Source organism: Capra hircus, chromosome 23, assembly GCF_001704415.2.
Source record: "Capra hircus breed San Clemente chromosome 23, ASM170441v1, whole genome shotgun sequence".
NCBI lineage: Eukaryota > Metazoa > Chordata > Mammalia > Artiodactyla > Bovidae > Capra > Capra hircus.
The window spans coordinates 31,768,860-31,786,624 of NC_030830.1; the positions used below are offsets into that span (position 1 = coordinate 31,768,860).

General features: G+C 53.7%; 3 protein-coding genes across 4 annotated transcripts; 2 read left to right on the top strand and 1 right to left on the bottom strand.

The window, feature by feature from the left end:
* On the bottom strand, window positions 1,082-7,914 carry POLR1C (RNA polymerase I subunit C). The gene is made up of 9 exons (XM_005696338.3): window positions 7,766-7,914; window positions 7,575-7,646; window positions 3,077-3,184; window positions 2,732-2,864; window positions 2,326-2,445; window positions 2,086-2,238; window positions 1,784-1,933; window positions 1,551-1,667; window positions 1,082-1,437 (listed from the first exon to the last, which is right to left on the bottom strand). Exons 1-9 carry the CDS (start codon window positions 7,832-7,834, stop codon window positions 1,319-1,321), a joined length of 1,041 nt encoding a protein of 346 aa, XP_005696395.1. The 5' UTR covers window positions 7,835-7,914; the 3' UTR covers window positions 1,082-1,318.
* YIPF3 (Yip1 domain family member 3) lies at window positions 7,959-12,311 on the top strand. Its single transcript, XM_005696337.2, has 9 exons — window positions 7,959-8,228; window positions 8,830-9,027; window positions 9,210-9,316; window positions 10,580-10,625; window positions 10,766-10,858; window positions 11,014-11,145; window positions 11,332-11,445; window positions 11,613-11,736; window positions 11,835-12,311. Exons 1-9 carry the CDS (start codon window positions 8,148-8,150, stop codon window positions 11,981-11,983), a joined length of 1,044 nt encoding a protein of 347 aa, XP_005696394.2. The 5' UTR covers window positions 7,959-8,147; the 3' UTR covers window positions 11,984-12,311.
* LRRC73 (leucine rich repeat containing 73) lies at window positions 14,414-17,330 on the top strand. 2 transcript variants are annotated; one of them, XM_013973884.2, is made up of 6 exons: window positions 14,414-14,783; window positions 15,389-15,549; window positions 15,902-16,024; window positions 16,407-16,507; window positions 16,655-16,877; window positions 17,007-17,330. In XM_013973884.2, exons 1-6 carry the CDS (start codon window positions 14,512-14,514, stop codon window positions 17,075-17,077), a joined length of 951 nt encoding a protein of 316 aa, XP_013829338.1. In that variant the 5' UTR covers window positions 14,414-14,511; the 3' UTR covers window positions 17,078-17,330. The 2 variants fall into 2 exon arrangements, with proteins under 2 accessions (XP_013829338.1, XP_017894629.1); XM_018039140.1 differs by lacking the exon at window positions 15,902-16,024 and having other exon boundaries at window positions 14,430-14,783.

Below are 17,765 nucleotides of genomic sequence, written 5' to 3' on the forward strand. Positions count from 1 at the left end.
TCTCCAGTCTCTTCTAGACATCACTGGATGGCCCTATAAGCAGAGGGGACATGGGTGTGGGAATTAAGTTAATCTCCACAGTGTTCATGTGCTCCCCACAGAGGCCTGGCATCAGTCCAATCCACTGACCAGGCTTTTCAGTGAGAGCCAGAGAGAGTGCATGGACTGAAGCTGCAGCTTTTAGCTGGTATGGCCCCAGGTCAGGTGGGGGCAAAAGAGGTGAAGCTGGAAAAGACTTGGGAGTCCACGTAGCACCCTCTGTGGCACAGGCTGGATCCGTCCCCTCTTCCTGGGTGGTGCTTTGGGCTTCCTGTCCACTGTGAAGGCCATCTCCGCATGTTTCCCTCCAGACTTATCAGCTGCCTGCTCTTCTCTGGTGGGGCTGTGGAGGGTATAGTTGTATTTATTGTGTTGTAATATTTTTAACATCCAGTGACTTCATGCTAGAAGTTTTCTATTGTTTATATAACCTTTTTGTAGAAACATTTAACTGAAGCACATCTGCATGTCAGTAAAAATCTCAGTTTCATACAGAAAGGGCCCCATCTGCCTTTTTCAAACCAGTGACACACTCCAGGGTCGCTGTTCCTCACAAGCATCTTGCCAACGGGGCTAGACAGGAGGAACTGCCTAGGAGACCTGCTCCACCAGGCCCTCCCTCTGAACTAAGATAGCATGCCAGCCGGGGGATTTCTCTCCACAACATGTAGGCCAGGTAGTCCTTGCATCCTCTCAAGTGTTTCCACTGGTGGCCGCTGGACCTAACCCAGAGGGGCTGTCCAAAGAGCACTGTTCTTCCTACCTGTGTCTTGATGGCCCTGTGACTCGACTGCCATGGAACACCCTCTTCTCTCAGGAACGTCCTCGTATCCAGGAAATAGGTGAGCAGCACACGCTGTTTTCCTGCGGTCTGCTTGTGCCCCCATTTGGCATTCTCTTGGGGCTTCAGAGGTACTTGGCCCAGAAGCTGCAGTCATGTCTGAGCCCAAAATTCCTAACTGCTAAATAATGCCAAATCTCTTCTGAGGTGGGGCCCCGTGTTTCTGGATGGAAACTGAAGAAATGGTCTCCAAGAAAGGGATTTTTGTCTGGATGTGAATTTATTTACACCAAGGCCTTACAAAGGCATAAAAGTCACATTTTGTGGCACATTTAACAAAATGTATTGACTGAAAATAAAGCTGGAATTGCCCCAGAAAACCCAGGCCCCCTAGTCTCTCTGGGCTCCCAGTAGCAGTACTGCAGGGGCAGGGCAGAACCTGAAGTCTTCAGCTTGCCTCAGGAATATCCGATCCTGGCCATACCATCCAGCGTGGCCTTAGTCCATCTGAACCGCATCCAGTTCGTCCAGGAACCGCTGACACTTCCCCATCAGCACCTTGATGGCTTCACTCACCAGCACATCTGGTGGCAACACCCCTGTGGACTCAACAGAAACTGGGGACCAGAGAGAAACGCGCCTTAACACATATGCTAGATTCCACATCTGACCTCCAGCAAACTGCGGCATCAAAAAACCACCACCGCCCCACCCTCAACTTGAAACTCACAGATATAATGGTCTCGAACACGCGCAAGCCGTACAACCTTCTTTAGCTTCTCATTCCGGAAGACTTCCCTGCTAAAGGTATCTAGCCGGGGATTGGCAACTCTGGCCACCTTTTTACCTAATGAAAACAAACCATATTATAAATACATGAGCCCACAGCTTGAATTTCTCTCTGCTATCTTCAAAGGAAATATGCTTTAGGGCCGGGCTTACACACCACCCCAAATCCCATACCTTGGATTTCTTGCACCTCAATAACACCAGGTGAGAAGCAGCGGCTCAGCTCTTCCGCCGCCTCCCCTTCCACAGGCTCCAGCAGGGTGATATCTGGCAGGAGCCTGTAACTGGCTGTTGCCACAGGTGAAAACTTGGCATGATCTTTGCCTGGAGGAAAGAGGGCACTCAGAGCCTGGGAGGAGACCCTTCTTCACATTCCCTAAAATACTGAGTGAAGGGCCAGTGGCTTTCTGCCTGTTGGGAGTATCTCAGCTGAGTTCCTGTCATGTCTCACTGACAGTGTAGTCAAAAGGTCTCACCGATGCCCTTGACACAGTGCATGAGCAGGTCAATCTCCTGGCCAGGCCGCAGCTGCGCAATGAGGATGTCGTCGTGCACTGGGCGGATGGCGCCCTCCGGGAAGAGGTCGGCCTGGTTCCCCAGGGGCACCCACGTCATGTGCCTGGTGTACACTGCGGGGGGAGCACATCACACCCAAGTCCCTGAAATGCGCCCACCAGGGAGCGAGCTCCCCTCCCCCCGCAGCCCCCGGCGCGCACCTCTGTGGTTGACATAGAGCTCATTGGGGTCAGAGGAGTCTTTAGCAGCGTGGGGGTTCCGCGTGCACCTGACCTGCAGCCGGAACTGCAGGGTGTCGATCTCTGTGCCGCCTTCGTCTCCTGCACAAAGGGGGAAGGTGGGGTGCTCACAGCGCTGACGGAGACATCAGCACCGGGCACCACGCCGCCCGCTTGGCACATTTCTCTCATTCTCTTGGCAAACACAGAAAGGGCAAGGGTAAGTGTTCTCACAGAGAAGAGCATGGATGCACCCCAAGATGGGTAATGGGCCCAGGGTCCCAAGGTAGATAATAGAGGATTCGAACACAGGCAGTCTGATTCCAGAACCCCTTTCAGAGGAGGACGGCCCCCCTTCTCCCAAAATGTCATTTTCTCAAACCCTCACCTTGGTTCCGATATTCAAAAAGACGGGGGTCGGCATGAATGGGGATGAGGCCCAGGCGGTGGGCGAGGATCTCATCCTGGACGATGGACGTGTTGTTGTACACCAGGACCTTCTCCACAGCCATGGTCGGCACCTGCCCAAGGAAAGAGACCCTGAAGTGCCCCCAGCAACTCCCCCATGTCCAGATACAGGGAGACCGAGACCTCATTCTAGGATACTTAATGAAAAGTTTACAAAGAATGAGCAGGAGGAATGCTCAGCAACACTGCAAGAACACTGCTTGAGACAATTCCCCAAGTGAGGTCCCCCCCACAACCCCACCTTTGCCACCGTGCCCACCGATACCTCAGCTAACAGAATGCGCCGAAACGCATTGGCGATGGCTGCATCAATTCCCACCATGTCAAACTCCAATGAGTTTTCATCCATGTGTACCACATCCACACGGAAATTCTAAAGGGGTAGGAGAGACACTAAATGAAGCCTGTTTCTGTATATGCAATACCTCCCCACCTGACATTCCCATCAAAAACCTCCCTTTGCCCAGATGTCCCTCATTAGACCTTACTTTCTCCCCCAATCCTTCATTTGATTTTGGAAAAGCCTTCATTTTTATCTTCCACTCATTTAAAACCCTCTGCAGGGACTTCCCTGGTGGTCCAGTGGTTAATGCAGGAGGGACACAGGTTCGATCCCTGGTCCAGGAATATCCCACGCACCATGGAGCAACTAAGCCCATGAACCACAACTATTGAGCCAGCACTCTAGAGCCCATGCCCCACAGGAAGAAGGCCCTGCAGTAAGAAGCCACTCACTGCACCTAGAGAAAGCCCAGGCCCATTAAAGACCAAGCACAACCAGAAATGAAATTTTCTTACAAATTCCTCAAAAAGTAAAAAAACCTTCTGCAATATGGCTTCCAGCCACATTCACAGAGGCTATGTTACTAAGAACAGGCTCACATACTGCTCACCCAGTTGACACTACTCAACTTTTATCTTACTATACACCTCTGCTACACCTGGGACTGTTGAGAGAAGCCTGTTTCCAAACTCGGCTGCCTTGATTTCAGAGCATCAATCTCCTCCTCCTGGTCTGATCAATCCTAAATCCACAGTCTTCTACCTACTATATAAATGTTAGTTTCCCAAGTTTTTGTCTCTCTCCAGCGTGACCTCACAGAGAAGGCAATGGCACCACACTCCAGTACTCTTGCCTAGAAAATCCCATGGACGGAGCTTGGTGGGCTGCCGTCCACGGGGTCTCGAAGAGTCCATCTCGACTGAGCGACTTCACTTCCATGCACTGGAGAAGGAAACGGCAACCCACTCCAGTGTTCTTGCCTTGAGAAACCCAGGGACGGAGGAGCCTGGTGGGCTACCGTCTATTTGGTCACACGGAGTCAGACATGAACTGAAGTGACTTAGCAGTAGCAGCAGGGTGACCTCAACCCTGCTTGTGATTTCAGCAATAATCTGTATGAACAACTCATATATATATATATATATATATATATATATATAAAATCAGTTTGCTGGACTTCACTCACAGGAAACTGAATGCCCCAACAGTCCCCTTCCCCAGACTGATTTCTTATCGCTAAATGACCACCACCCATCAGAGCAGTAATTTTACACTCCCCCCAATAGCCCATATCCAAGCAACCACCAAATTTACCTTTCGTCTCCCCTGTGCTCTATTTCATCATCACAATCTTCATTTCTGCCTTCAGCCTCAACTTCCCTATGCAACTGTCACAAATTGTGCACACCCCACAGGACAAGCCTCAAATCCTCTCTCTACCTCTAAGCTTGCAGATATGATCCTACTTGCTTAAGAACTCTTCCAGAGCTCCCTATCACCTCCGGTGCCTAAAATGCACTTCAATCTTGCCTACCACTGAGCTGCTTGGACACTCCTCAGCCTCTGCTCCTTGTTCAAGGCTGAACTTAGATGTCACCTCCTTCAGGAAATCTTCCATACCTCTGCTCCCCATTCCCATTCTGGATTAAGTGTCTGTGTGGGATACCCCCCAAAAAATCCCAACCTCCACCCTACCCCCATCATCTTTTTTTGCTTTCAGCTGCCTTTGCCGCATTACACTGGAGTCATTTGTTTATGTTGGCCTCATCATACACAGACATTAGGCAAAAGGCAAAGCCACCTCTCCTTGTTTTGCACTGAATGAGATGAAGCATGGAGAAGTGGCATCAGCAATAGGAATTAAACCTTGATTAAACTTTGTGACACCTGTATAGGAAACCCTGACTAGTAACCCAACAGAGCTTGGCCAAGCATGCGCAATAAAGGTTCTATACAACCTGGTGTTTCACTCCAAGGGAAAATTAAAGGGGGGAAAGCTCTTAGTGTGGTGGCTTTAGGAGACAGATGCACAAGAGAAGCTGTTATAACCAAGTGCAATCAAGATCCCACCCATCCTCCCAATAGTAAATAGACCGTCCCTAATCAAAGAAGTCAAGTGGGCCTTAAGAAGCATTACTATGAGCAAGGCTAGTGGAGGTGATGGAATTCCAGTTGAACTATTTAAAAGCCTAAAAGATGATGCTGTTAAAGTACAGCACTCAATATGCCAGCAAATTTGGAAAACTAAGCAGTGACCACAAGACTGGAAAAGGTCAGTTTTCATTCCAATCCCAAAGAAAGGCAATGCCAAAGAATGTCCAAACTACTGCACAACTGCAGTCGTTTCACATGCCAGCAAAATTATGCTCAAAATTCCCCAAGCTAAGCTTCAATGGTATGTGAACCAAGAACTTCCAGATGTTCAAGCTGGATTTAGAAAAGGCAGAGGAACTAGAGGCCAAATTGCCAACATCCTCTGGATGATAGAAAAAGCAAGAGAAGTCCAGAAAAACATTTACTTCTGCTTCAATGACTAAGCTAAAGCCTCTGACTGTGTGGATCACAACTGTGGAAAATTAAAGTGATGAGAATACCAGACCACATTGCCTGCCTCCTGAAAAACCTGTATGCAGATCCAGAAGCAACAGTCAGAACTGGAGATGGAACAGTGGACTGGTTCAAAATTGGGGAAGGAGGACGTCAAGGCTGTGTATTGTCACCCTGCTTATTTAACTTATATGCAGAGTACTAGATGAAGCACAAGCTGCAGTCAAGATTGCTGGGAGAAATATCAATAACCTCAGATACGTGGGTGACACGATCCTAACGGCAGAAACCGAAGAAGAACTAAAGAGCCTCTTGATGAAAGTGAAAGAGAAGAGTGAAAAAGCTGGCTTAAAACTCAACATTCAAAAAACTAAGATCATAGCATCTGAACCATCATTTCATGACAAACAAACGGGGAAAAAATGGTAACAGTGACAGACTTCATTTTCTTGGGCTCCAAAGTTACTGCAGACGGTGACTGCAGCCTTGAAAGACACTTGCTCCTTGGAAGAAAAGCTATGACAAAGCTAGACAGCACATTAAAAAGCAGAGACATCACTTTGCTGACAAAGGTCCATATAGTCACAGCTATGGTTTTTCCAGTAGCCGTGCATGGATGTGAGAGAAGGCTGAGTGCCAAAGAATTGATGCCTTCAAATTGTGGTGCTGGAGAAAACTCTTGAGAGTTCCTTAGACAACAAGGAGATCAAATGATCAAACCAGTCAATCCTAAAAGAAATAAACCCTGAACATTCATTGAAGGACTGAGGCTGAAGCTGAAGCTCCAATACTTTGGCGACGCAATGCCAAGAGCTGACTCATTGCAAATGAGTGATGCTGGGAAAGATTGAGGGCAAGAGGAGAAGTGGGTGACAGAGGATGAGATGGTTGGATGGTATCACTGACTCAATGGACATGAGTTTGAGCAAACTCCAGGAGATACTGAACGACAGGGAAGCTTGGCGTGCTGCATTCCCTGGGGTCACAAAGTCAGACCCAACTGAGCAACTGAAGAACAACAACAAAGAAACCTGCACCCATTCAAGGAATTAAAATAAAGGAGTGGGGCTAGAAAGACCCTCAGGTGGGCTCCTCACTCGTGTGGACACCCGTATTCTTCTGTGAGTGCCTACTTTCCTTTCTCCTTAATAATTGCTTCTTTGTTCTCTCTACACCTCAGTTTCTCTGTGTGACATTTTTTTGCACTTTGGACAGGTAGAATAAGAACCTGGACCTTTACTTTAGCCTGTCCCACATCACAAGTATGGTTGGAGACAGACAGGCTCCAGCTGAGGAATTTCCTATCAGCCTCCTGTTTGCCCTCCAGAAACGAAGAGAGAACAGAAACAGAGTCACCAGTCTTTGTCTCTTGTAAATATCTTGAAGAAATAATTACAGCAAGAACAAAGCAAGGCGAAATCCCTCGTCTGAGTAAGGATTAAGGGATCTCCGCTTCCCCCTTTTTAGGATAAGGAAGATACATCACAAGTGCAGAAAGGCTACTTGGGGTCAAAAGTCAGAGGATAATTCAGGCCATAACCAGTCCTGCTCTTCCCAGAAGCCTTCACTTCCAGGTCCATCTTGGCTAAGAGGTGAGTGTGCATCCCACGGGAGGGTCCTGCCCGTGTGCCTTTCTGCATGTACTTCTCTTTTCAATCAACTTCGTACTTTACTCTGTACCTTCTGCTCCTCGCCTGAATTCGTTCTTGACTAGGCAGACAAGGACTAGGGACTCTAGCCCTAACTGCTGGCTCCTGTGGTCGTAGTTAGGACTACCGGTGGGGGAAACTACAACCCTGCTTCCAGCTACCGCCCTCTGCCCCTTGCTGCAAGCTGCCCTTTTCTGCTGCGCCTTGGAAATTACAAGGACAGCTTCTAAGGCACAGGTTGCTCATATCACAAAGTCCGATCCCACAGTTTCAGCTCCACCTACCTTCTCAAAGCGGTCCTGGTCCCAGGCATCATCGTAGCCGCAATAGTTACCGGGAAAGTCAGTGGTATGAACCTAGAGCAAAGAGAGACGAGAATGTCTGCGAAGGGGCAGCGAGGCCAAGCCCGTCCCCACTCTGACGCCAACTCATCCCTGATTCACTCTGCTCCCGAGCTGAAGGCCCCAAGACTTACATTGCGAACCCCAAACTCCCCTAGAACCACGCGGGTCCTCATTTCCTCCACAGCCTGGGCCGCCGCCATCTTCAACTCCTCCACGTGACCAGAGTACCTAACTGATGCGTGCGCACTAGTCTTCCGCCTCCGTTTCTGTAGCAACGCACCACCTCCTAGAATCTTAAATATCGCGAGACTGTGCCTTGCCTCCGTCCACGTCCCCAGCTACCGGAAGTTGGTTTGAGCCAAACATCCGGGTTTCTCCTTTTTTTGCATTCCGACCCGTCGTACCTTTTTTTCTTGTCCCTAGACCTGTCCCTTTCTCAGGCCCGCATCTCTCCCACTCCTCCTCCGCTCGCGGGACAAGCACGGGCTTCAGCGACGGGAGCCCTCGAGGGACATGGCAACTTCGGCGGCGCCGGCTGGCGGCGCCCGAAACGGGGCCGGCCCGGAATGGGGAGGGTTCGAAGAAAACATCCAGGTAATGGCCCCACGGCTCCGGCTGCCCGCAGCCCCTGGGCCGTCAGCCGCTCTGAAGTGTCCCTCAGAGCCTGGAAGTCTGGTCCATTTGCAACACTTTTTATCTTCTTTTGAGTCTTCGTGCACAAGAAAGGCAGTGGGGCTAGTGCTGGTCTTAAAGCTCCAGACTGGTACTCCAGCCAGGGGCCTTAGGTATCTGGGCCCAATTGCTTTTGCTTTCCACAAGTTTAGGAAAGTCAGTCGGAGACAGGCATGGCGGGAGTGGGCTTGGGGGTGGATGGGATTCACTAGCCAAAACCACATTTGGTGCCCATAGCTTTGTTTTGGGGTTGGGAGAGATGAAGGAAATGGGCACTTTGCAGCCCTTTGGGGCCTTGGTAGGGAAGGTAGGAAAAAGCCGTGTATGGAAGACAGGGACTAGGTTCCCCAGACTAGAACAGAGAACCAAACAAGCAGGGGTTTTGAGACCAAATGAGGAGAAGAGAGTGGCGTCATCTGTGGCGATTTCAAGTCCCCTAGCCCCAAACCATGTGGTGAACAGAGAAGGACTCAACTGGACAGAGCAGAAAGGTCCTGCACTCTAGGGTCTGTTGTCTTCACAGGGTGGGGGCTCAGCAGTGATTGACATGGAGAACATGGATGATACCTCAGGCTCCAGCTTCGAGGACATGGGTGAGCTGCATCAGCGCCTGCGTGAGGAAGAAGTGGATGCTGATGCAGCTGCTGCTGAAGAAGAGGATGGGGAGTTCCTGGGGATGAAGGGCTTTAAGGGACAGCTGAGCCGGCAGGTGGCTGATCAGGTAAGCACAGTTGGCTCCCTGACAGGTGGAAAAGTATACCGAGGAGACCTCTGGTTCTGGAGTTGGTGAAGTCCACCCCAGGTTGTCCAGTTCAAACCATGTTGAAATCAGATAAAAAGTAAGTAACATAGAGCCAAGAGTTTGACAGTACCCTTTTACCCCACCCATCTTCCTTGCTATAGATGTGGCAGGCAGGGAAGAGACAAGCCTCCAGAGCCTTCAGCTTGTATGCCAACATCGACATCCTGAGACCCTACTTTGATGTGGAGCCGGCGCAGGTGCGAAGCAGGTGAGGCTCCTCCTCCTGACAGAAACTGCCCTCCTAACACCCAGTCCTTCATCCAAACTACAACCGGGCATCAAACCCTTAGACTCGCCTTGTTATGACCCAGCCACACCATTCCTCTTGTCATAGAACAGGGCATAGTGATAACACACTGCCTTCCTCCTCTTCTCCATCTAATAAACTGTTCATCTTCCCTCAAAGCTTGGCTCAAATGTCACTTCCTTTGCTCCCCATACCCGGTTTGTCCTTTCCTCGTGCTCCAGCAGGGCTCTCTGCACTTCTCACAGGTAACATGTCAGCAGTGCTGTACTTCCTTATTCCTGGGTCTCTCTTTCCAAAGACTTCCTCAGAAGCAGGCTCTGTTTTGTTTACTTTTAAATTCTCAGGACCAGAACAGCCTCTGAATCTGAATATCAGTACATAGCTGTTGAATGACTTCAAGAACTGGATTTAATCTTGGCTTGGTTCTTTGTTCATCCTTTAATTCGACTAGTGCTTATCAAATACCCACTACCACTTAGCAAGTATTTACTAACTTTGGCTGTGCATCAGGCGCTGTAGTAGTTGTGTCTGGGAGCCTTAGATGTAAGATGGGATGCCTAACTCAAGGGCAGCCCTCAAGCACTCATTTGCCATGAAGGGACACACCCAGGAGGGACCCCTGACCCAGGGTTGGCTGGAGGGTTGGACAGGGCGCTTTCTCAGAAGTAAAATCCAGTCAGGATCTAAGGTACTACTAGGAGCTACTCACTTAAGAAGTGGGGAAGTTTTGGGTACTTCTGTTTGTCTTGCCTGGAATTTTAATACCACTTCAAATATATTTCTCAAGAAAATGCTCAGTGTGGTATCTGGAGGGATAAGTAGAAAGAGGCTGGGGGCACCCTGGTTCTCGCAAGTGACAACTTTCCTCCTAAACATTTCCCAGGGGTTTATCTTTGCATCTCTGCTGAGGTTTGCATGTCTTTTAAAGGGGAACAGGTCACATAGGTAAACGGCCAAGCCCTCCCAAAGGCCCAGGGGTCTCTCTGGATTCCCCGTGTCACTGCTGCGTGAGTTGGCACAGCGTCAGGGCTGTTCTTCCTGAAAGCATTTTCAGGGGCAGGGTAGTGATTTCCTCGCTCATCTGTCTTTACTACCCTCTTCTTCCTTAACAACCGGCATGTTCTCTTCAGTTAGTGAGATGAGGAAGATTCAGGCTTTCCAGAACCTCAGGGCCTGGTGCTGCCTCTGCTCTCATCTGCTCTCCTCTCCCCTCTCCCCTCCCAGGCTCCTGGAATCCATGATCCCTATCAAGATGGTCAGCTTCCCCCAGGTGAGTAGAGGGGTGTAGCTTGTCTGGAAGAGCCGGGGGAGGAACTGGGGCAGGGGGTGGAGCCACCAGGCAAAGCCCAGGAAGACATCAACAGAAGAGCCATTGTACCCCCCAGCCTGAATGAGTTGGTATATTGACAGAAAATCGCAGGTGAGCTCTACGGACCTCTTATGCTTGTCTTCACGCTGGTGGCCATCCTCCTCCATGGGATGAAGACATCTGACACCATTATCGTAAGCAGGACTGAGGACTTTGCGGGGGGTGACTGAAATGAGTTGAAAGCTGCCCACAGAGACATGGTGGATAGAAGCAGGCCCTGAGGGAGGAGGCCCTGGGTGAGACTGAGACCAGAGGCCTCACAGAACTAATTAGAGCTTTCACCCCACAGCGGGAGGGCACCCTGATGGGCACAGCCATTGGCACCTGCTTCGGCTACTGGCTAGGTGTCTCGTCCTTCATTTACTTCCTCGCCTATCTGTGCAACGCACAGATCACCATGCTCCAGATGCTGGCACTGCTGGTAAGGAATCCAGCACAGTGGTGGGCAAGTGTGATCTAAAGGAGTAACCAGGCTCTGGTCTGCACCTGTCTTAGGGCCCCAGGGTCTGGAATGGGGTGAGCTGGCCAGTGAACCATTCATTTTTCAAGGTCCCCACGAGGCCAGCTCAGTCTGAGCGACTTTCCTCTCCACCATCCTCCTTCCTAGGGCTACGGCCTCTTCGGACACTGCATTGTCTTGTTCGTCACCTATAACATCCACCTCCATGCCCTCTTCTACCTCTTCTGGCTGCTAGTGGGTGGGTTGTCCACCCTGCGCATGGTAAGCTGGGCAGCAGGTTTCTAGGGGTGGGCTGCCCTACCAGGGAGTTGGGAAAACAGCTCAAAGCTCAAGTCCAATCCCACAAAGAGTTTTTGCTCTGGGTAAGAGTGGCTTCCTCACACCACTTGCTTGGAGCAGGCCTCTGAGCTCTATTCCTGTTGCCCAAGGTGGCAGTGTTGGTGTCACGGACCGTGGGCCCCACACAGCGGCTGCTCCTCTGCGGCACCCTGGCTACCCTGCACATGCTCTTCCTACTCTATCTGCATTTTGCCTACCACAAGGTGGTAGAGGGTGAGTGGCAGGAGGGCCTGGCTGCGGGGAGGGGAAGGACAGCTGCCCAGGGCAGGACCCTGCCAACCCTCACTCACTTTGCATCCTCCTCCTTTCAGGGATCCTGGACACGCTGGAGGGCCCCAACATCCCGCCCATACAGAGGGTCCCCAGAGACATCCCCGCCGCACTCCCTGCTGCCAGGCTTCCCACCACGGTGCTCAACGCCACAGCCAGGGCTGTCGCCGTGACCCTGCAGTCACACTGACCCCACCTGAAATCCCTGGCCGGCCCCTTTCCCCCAGCGGTGAAGCGGAGGAAGATTAGAGGACAGTACTGATGACATGTGTCTCTTTGATGGGGTCTACAGCTGCCACAGAGCTGTAGCCACTTAAGTATCTCCTCGATGCCTGTCGGGCTTCTGGGGGCACAAGGCCAGGAACTCCTGGCCAGGACTGCAGGGCTCTGCAGCCAGTGCAGAAAGTGGGTCAGCTCCTCGGAGGCCCTCTCACCACCTACCCCTTCCTTCCTCTTTATCTCTCCCACATTGTCTTGCTAAATATAGACTTGGTAATTAAAATATTGATTGAAGTCTGTGCCTGCAGCTACCCATTCTAGTGTCCTCCCTGCCACCCCTCTTCCTGCGCACTTCCCTATTCTGTCAGTGGTGGTCATGTCACATGTTCCTCCCTGAAGTATACCCCTGTGCAAGCAGAAGGAAAGTCAGACAGCCCAGGGACTTCCCCTGGCAGACCAGTGGTTAAGACTCTGCACTTCCACTGCAGGGGACCTGGGTTCAGTCCCTGGTCAGGGAACTGAGATTCCACAGGCCAATGGCATAGCCAAAAATACTGATACTAGAGTGGGGCAGTCCAGACTACACCGGACTGCATTGAAGACTGCCTGTCCCCAAGGCAGAGGGAATGAGAATCCGTGCAGCATCACGGAGGCCTTAGCTCAAGAACCAGGAATCTGATGGAACAGTGCACCCGACTTGACTCTGGCCTCCATGTCACTCTTGGGATGCCTATGGAGCAGTGACAATTGGACACAACTTTCCAGATGCAACCCCGTGTCACAACAAGGTCCTTCAGCACCTGGGTCATTGTGTAAGGATAATCTTCCTGTGAGAGTTCACACCTGAAGTCAAACTTGGCTTTGCCCTGGTTATATGGGGCCAGAGCAACAAAGCTTTCTTCAGTTCTCAGTCTTTTCTCTTAAAAGCAATAACCACCGGGAGCAGAGCACATCCACCCCCACTAGCCGTTTAATCTGTTCCACCTAAGGAGTTACTTAGGGTGGTTAATGGAAGGAACAGGATCCTTGGCCTCTCTTCACTACTTTGTATGATTCATTTTTTAAAAATTAATTACCCTAGTAAATCTGGGTCAGCATTTCTCCTTTCTAATAAGGGAACTAAAAAACACATGCCTAGGGTTTGCCCTATACGACCATATGGGAGTGGACCAAGTTGTAAGTGCACTGCCTGTGTTAAGCAGTGTACCCTTACTGAAAGCTCCAGCCACCATCCACGGCCGCAAAACCACTCCAGGCGGCCATCCTGGCACGCCTTTCATTTTGGCTACTCCAGTCTCCACGGGTACTGAGAACGTCAGAGCATCAGCAGCGCCCTGATCACCTGGGAAAGGAGCCGCACCAGCACCTTGCGTCTACCCGCGGCTCACCTGCTCCAAGGACCCTTTGAGGGTTCCACTGGGCCTGTCAACTCAGGCCGTCTCAGCCAGGACGAGACCCTGGGGGCCGCAGCTGCGCCGCAGCCATCATGGCAAGGGGCACGCGGCTGGAATCCCCACGCACGCGGCGCCTCTCGTCGCCGTGGCGGGGCGAGGCGCAGATTAAAGGGCCCTAGGGACCTCGAAACTGGATGGCGGAGCCGGTAGGCGGCAGGGATCCCGCCTTGGAGAGAGAGGCGTGCCTTGGATCCCGGCGAAGGCACGACGAAAAAATGAGCAAAAGGACCCGGTACACTAATAGTCCCAAACGCCATCTCCACGTGACGTGCCTCTATTCTCCTCTCCCCATCCCCTTCCCGACCCAGGCTTCCACCCGGCTACCTACTCTTCACCTGTCGTCTGGCCCCACACCCAGGGGAAGGGAGTCCACACCTGAAGGCCGGGTGTGCGCAAACCTCGCGGGCCCGCGTGGCCTAGGCCGGGCAGGGGGCGGGGCGAGCGGTGGTGACGCGGCCGTTGCCATGGGAACCCGCCGCCCGCTCCGGCTCCGCAGCTTCAGCCGGAGCTGCAGTCCGCCGCCCTCTGCCCGCCTGCCGGCCCGCCGGCCTGGCCGCCTCGGGCTCTCCCTACGAGGCGGTAGGGGGAGCGGGGCTGGAGGAAGGGAGAGAGCAGATGCGGCCTCCGAGTGGAGACTGGTCCCGCGCGTCCTAAGCTGAGGTCCCTGAGCCGCCGCCGCAACCGCGAGGGACGAGGAGCGTTCCCGACCCCGGAACGCGCCCCCCGGCCCGTCACCCAGACACGGACCCCACGGTCCGTCCCAGCTCCAGCGCCGCGCGGTCTCAGCCCGGCCGGCGACTTCGGCGGCTCCGCAATCCCGGCCGGCCCCGGCGCCCCTCTCCGCCGCCGCCGCCGCCGCCGCCGCCGCCGCCGCCACCGCCACCTCCACCGCCGCCGCCGCCTCCTGCGCCTCTGCCGCCCCCGCTACCCCCTCTGCGTCCGCGACCCGAGCCCGGGCCCCGACCCCAGCCCCGACCCCGCCCGCGGCCCCGCCAACCTCGGCCGCGGCCCGGGCCCCGGCCCCGGCGGCCCAGCCGTGGGTACGATGCTGCCCAGCTCCATCCAGATTTCGGGGGAGCCTCTGTCAGGCGCCGAGGTGCGGGACATCTGCCGCGGCCTGCGCGACAACGCCGTGCGCCTGCTCTCACTGCGCGGCTGCCGTCTCTGCGACCGCGACTTCGGCCGGATCTGCCGGGCCCTGGCCGGGGCCACGTCCCTGGCGCAGCTCAACCTTAACCTGGGCGTCGTGTCCAGTCCCAACCGCATCAAGCAGCTGGCGGAGGCGCTGCGGACCAACCGCTCCATCCAGTCCCTCTTGTGAGTGTGCTCTCTCGAAAGGGGGTCCTGGGCACCACACCCCTTCCTCTCACTCCTCTTGCCACCTCCTGTTCCTTCCCACACCTCCTTTGACCTGTCTTTGCACTTGACCTACCTTCTCACCCCTTATTCACACACCTTTCCTCTCTGACCATACCTCCACCACACCCTCCAAGCTCCTGAACATCAGCCCCACCCCAAGTGAGACAGGATACCCACCCCCTCCCTGGCAGGGTCCTTGTACCTCCCAACCCCGATCACCCCAGTGGCTTCTCCTGGGCAGCTGCTCGGTCCCCAGAGAAGGAATCCTCCCCTGAGGACTAGATCCCTGCCCATACATTATGTCCAAAATACCATCCCCACACACCCCTTCTCTGTGTTCTGATCTGGGGCCTAGTCCCTGCCCCCCAAAAGAAGCCACAGTCTTCTTTTAACTGCATTCTTTCAGAATCTAGAACTTTCTTCCTTCCCAGGGCCTCTCCCATGTGCTGTGACCAAATGTCTTGCTCACCTCTAGGGCTCACCATCAGGGAGGGTGCGCCTTCCTGCTTACAGACAGGGCTGATGATGGCAGTAACCTTTGCTCTCTGCTCTTACCCCTCAAGTCTGCATGGGAGCCCTCTGACGGACGCGGGGCTGGCCTTGTTGAATCCAGCCCTGGCCCTCCACCCTGCCCTTGTGGCACTGGACCTGGGGGACTGCATGCTGGGTGATGAAGCCATCAACCTCATCTGTGGCCTCCTCCCGCCTGATGGGGCCAAGTCTGGTGAGCAAGGGCCCTGCTGAGGGCAAGGGCTGATGTGGCCTTGATGAAAAGCAAAAAACTAAGTGCAGAGGGGAGGGGGCCCGGCCCGGAGAAGAGGGCTCTAACTGTGTGGGTGAGAATGGTTTTCAGATCCTTTCAAGGAGAGAGAGTTGGAGCTGAGCAGGAATGGAGACACAGGAATCCAGGCTACAGCAGGCAGGAAGGGCATGGGGCTCTAATGTCCCTGAAGCTCTGTGGAGGGGGTGGCGTGGCTCTCAGTCACTAGGGACACCCCAAAGATCCCCAGGTGGGGGAGGGGTTGGAGAAGGGCCTGACCTTCCCCATCCTGGCTTCTCACTGTGATGCTGCCCAGGCCTGAAGGAGCTGACACTGAGCGCTAATCCCGGCATCACCCCTAAGGGCTGGAGCCGCCTCGCCATTGCCGTGGCCCACAGCTCCCAGGTCCGCGTCCTCAATCTGGACTACAACCCCCTGGGTGAGGCTCGCAAAAGTCCCTTTTGATTCTCAGCACGCCCCTCACCCCAGCTCCAAGAACCTGGGATCATCAGTTGCCATGGTAACCACTACACTGGAGAAGGAAAGGAAAAAGAGGGTTGTGGGTGGAAGTACAGGAGCCACCGGTGTGGAGGACCAGCTGACCAACAGTTAGATGAGAGCATCCATCACCACCCCTGGGGCCTGGCTGGCTTCATCCATTCACTGGCCAGTCACAATGCTCCCCTCCTGGCCATCTACCAATTGCCAGCCTGTCCTGGCCTGGGGTGGGATCTCAGGTGTTTAGGGTGATGGGGGAGCTGTGGGAAAGTTAGTAGGCCTGCAAATGACTGCAGGTGAGTGTGTGTGTGCTGTCTCCCCAGGTGACCACGTGGCAGGGATGCTGGCTGTAGCTGTGGCCTCCAGCCGCACCTTAGAGGTCCTAGACTTGGAGGGCACAGGCCTCACCAACCAGTCAGCTCAGGTGAGAAGTCTTCACTTTGGGGAATGGACCAGAGGTTGAGGTTAGCCTCAACATACGTCCTGTGGACATACCAGAGGGGTGGCAGCTTGGAGCCTGAGGAGCCGCGTTAACTGCATTCACTCTTTCCCATATCCTTTCCCACTGCAGACCCTGCTGGACATGGTAGAAAATTACCCTACAGCTCTGCGGAGTCTGGTGTTGGCTGAGAACAGCATTAGCCCGGAGCTGCAGCAGCAGATCTGTGACCTCCTCTCTGAGGGGGAGGAGGAGGAGGAGGTGGCAGGAGGGCCTGGCGACACCCAGGAACGACAGCGAGCACGGGAGCCTGCTGCCCACCAGAGGGGCAGCAGCTCCTGGACGGGCCCCAGTGGTAAGAGCCCCCAGAGGTTGATTGGAGGCTTCAGACCAGGGAGACAGGGTGTGGGAAACTTAGGCCACTTGTTTGTGGTCCCCAGAGGAGGGATGCCTGGTGGTCTGAACACCCCTCCGCCTTCCACAGATCCCAGCTCTCAGATGGTGCTAATGACATCAGGACTAGGGGACAGTCTGTTGGCTGAGACTGAGATGTGACTTTCCGTTTCTGCGCATCATGACATTTGTGTCTCCAGCACTTTGCCCCAGATGTCAGGGTCAGACCCTGGGGCTTGGGGATGAGGGGTGGTGGTGCCTGGGGCTCTGGCAGCTCCTGGCAGTGTGGTGGGAGGCTCTGGAGGCTGTGACTCAACAAAATCCTCGGGGGCGCTGGAACCCAAGGCAATGCTTCTGGACTTGTTGGCAGCCCTGGCTGCAGACCGCTGGCTCGGAAGAGATTTTATGAACTCTATATCCTGGTGTGTGGCTCTGGTCACTGGGGGACGGCAGTAGGGGAGGAACTGGAAATACCTCTAGACATCACTAGGTGGCAGTGCTACCCTATGGCCCAAGCTCCAGGCAGTATCCACTGGCCCCAAATGTCTCAAGCAGGTCTGGCTCAGGTCTGACTTCTAGGACCTGGGTTTTGGGGGTGACACCTTACACAGACCCTGTAAGGGCCGTGAGGTGAAGTGCCCCCAAAACTTGGCTGGACCCTACCCCAAGGAGACTCAGGAGCCCTGCCAAGGTTAATTGAGGGATACTCTCTCCCCACCTGATGCTCTGTGCCTAAGGAAGCCCCAGGCAGAGTGAAGGCAGGGGCAGTCAGGAGCAAAGACTAGGACATGACTAGGACTGGGGATACTCAAGAATGGGGAGAAGACTGGAGAAGGAAGGTCAGTAAAAC

Bases quoted from the DNA above. Each gene is read 5' to 3' on its own strand.
- LRRC73 (XM_013973884.2), top strand. From the start codon at position 14,512: ATGCTGCCCAGCTCCATCCAGATTTCGGGGGAGCCTCTGTCAGGCGCC. The intron at 14,784-15,388 runs GTGAGTGTGCTC...TTACCCCTCAAG, and splicing joins CGCTCCATCCAGTCCCTCTT to TCTGCATGGGAGCCCTCTGA. The intron at 16,878-17,006 runs GTAAGAGCCCCC...CGCCTTCCACAG, and splicing joins CTCCTGGACGGGCCCCAGTG to ATCCCAGCTCTCAGATGGTG.
- YIPF3 (XM_005696337.2), top strand. From the start codon at position 8,148: ATGGCAACTTCGGCGGCGCCGGCTGGCGGCGCCCGAAACGGGGCCGGC. The intron at 9,317-10,579 runs GTGAGGCTCCTC...CTCCCCTCCCAG, and splicing joins CCGGCGCAGGTGCGAAGCAG to GCTCCTGGAATCCATGATCC. The intron at 10,626-10,765 runs GTGAGTAGAGGG...GTATATTGACAG, and splicing joins AGATGGTCAGCTTCCCCCAG to AAAATCGCAGGTGAGCTCTA.
- POLR1C (XM_005696338.3), bottom strand. From the start codon at position 7,834: ATGGCGGCGGCCCAGGCTGTGGAGGAAATGAGGACCCGCGTGGTTCTA. The intron at 7,647-7,765 runs GTAAGTCTTGGG...TCTTTGCTCTAG, and splicing joins GGGAGTTTGGGGTTCGCAAT to GTTCATACCACTGACTTTCC. The intron at 2,865-3,076 runs GTATCGGTGGGC...TTCCTTGGGCAG, and splicing joins GGCGCATTCTGTTAGCTGAG to GTGCCGACCATGGCTGTGGA.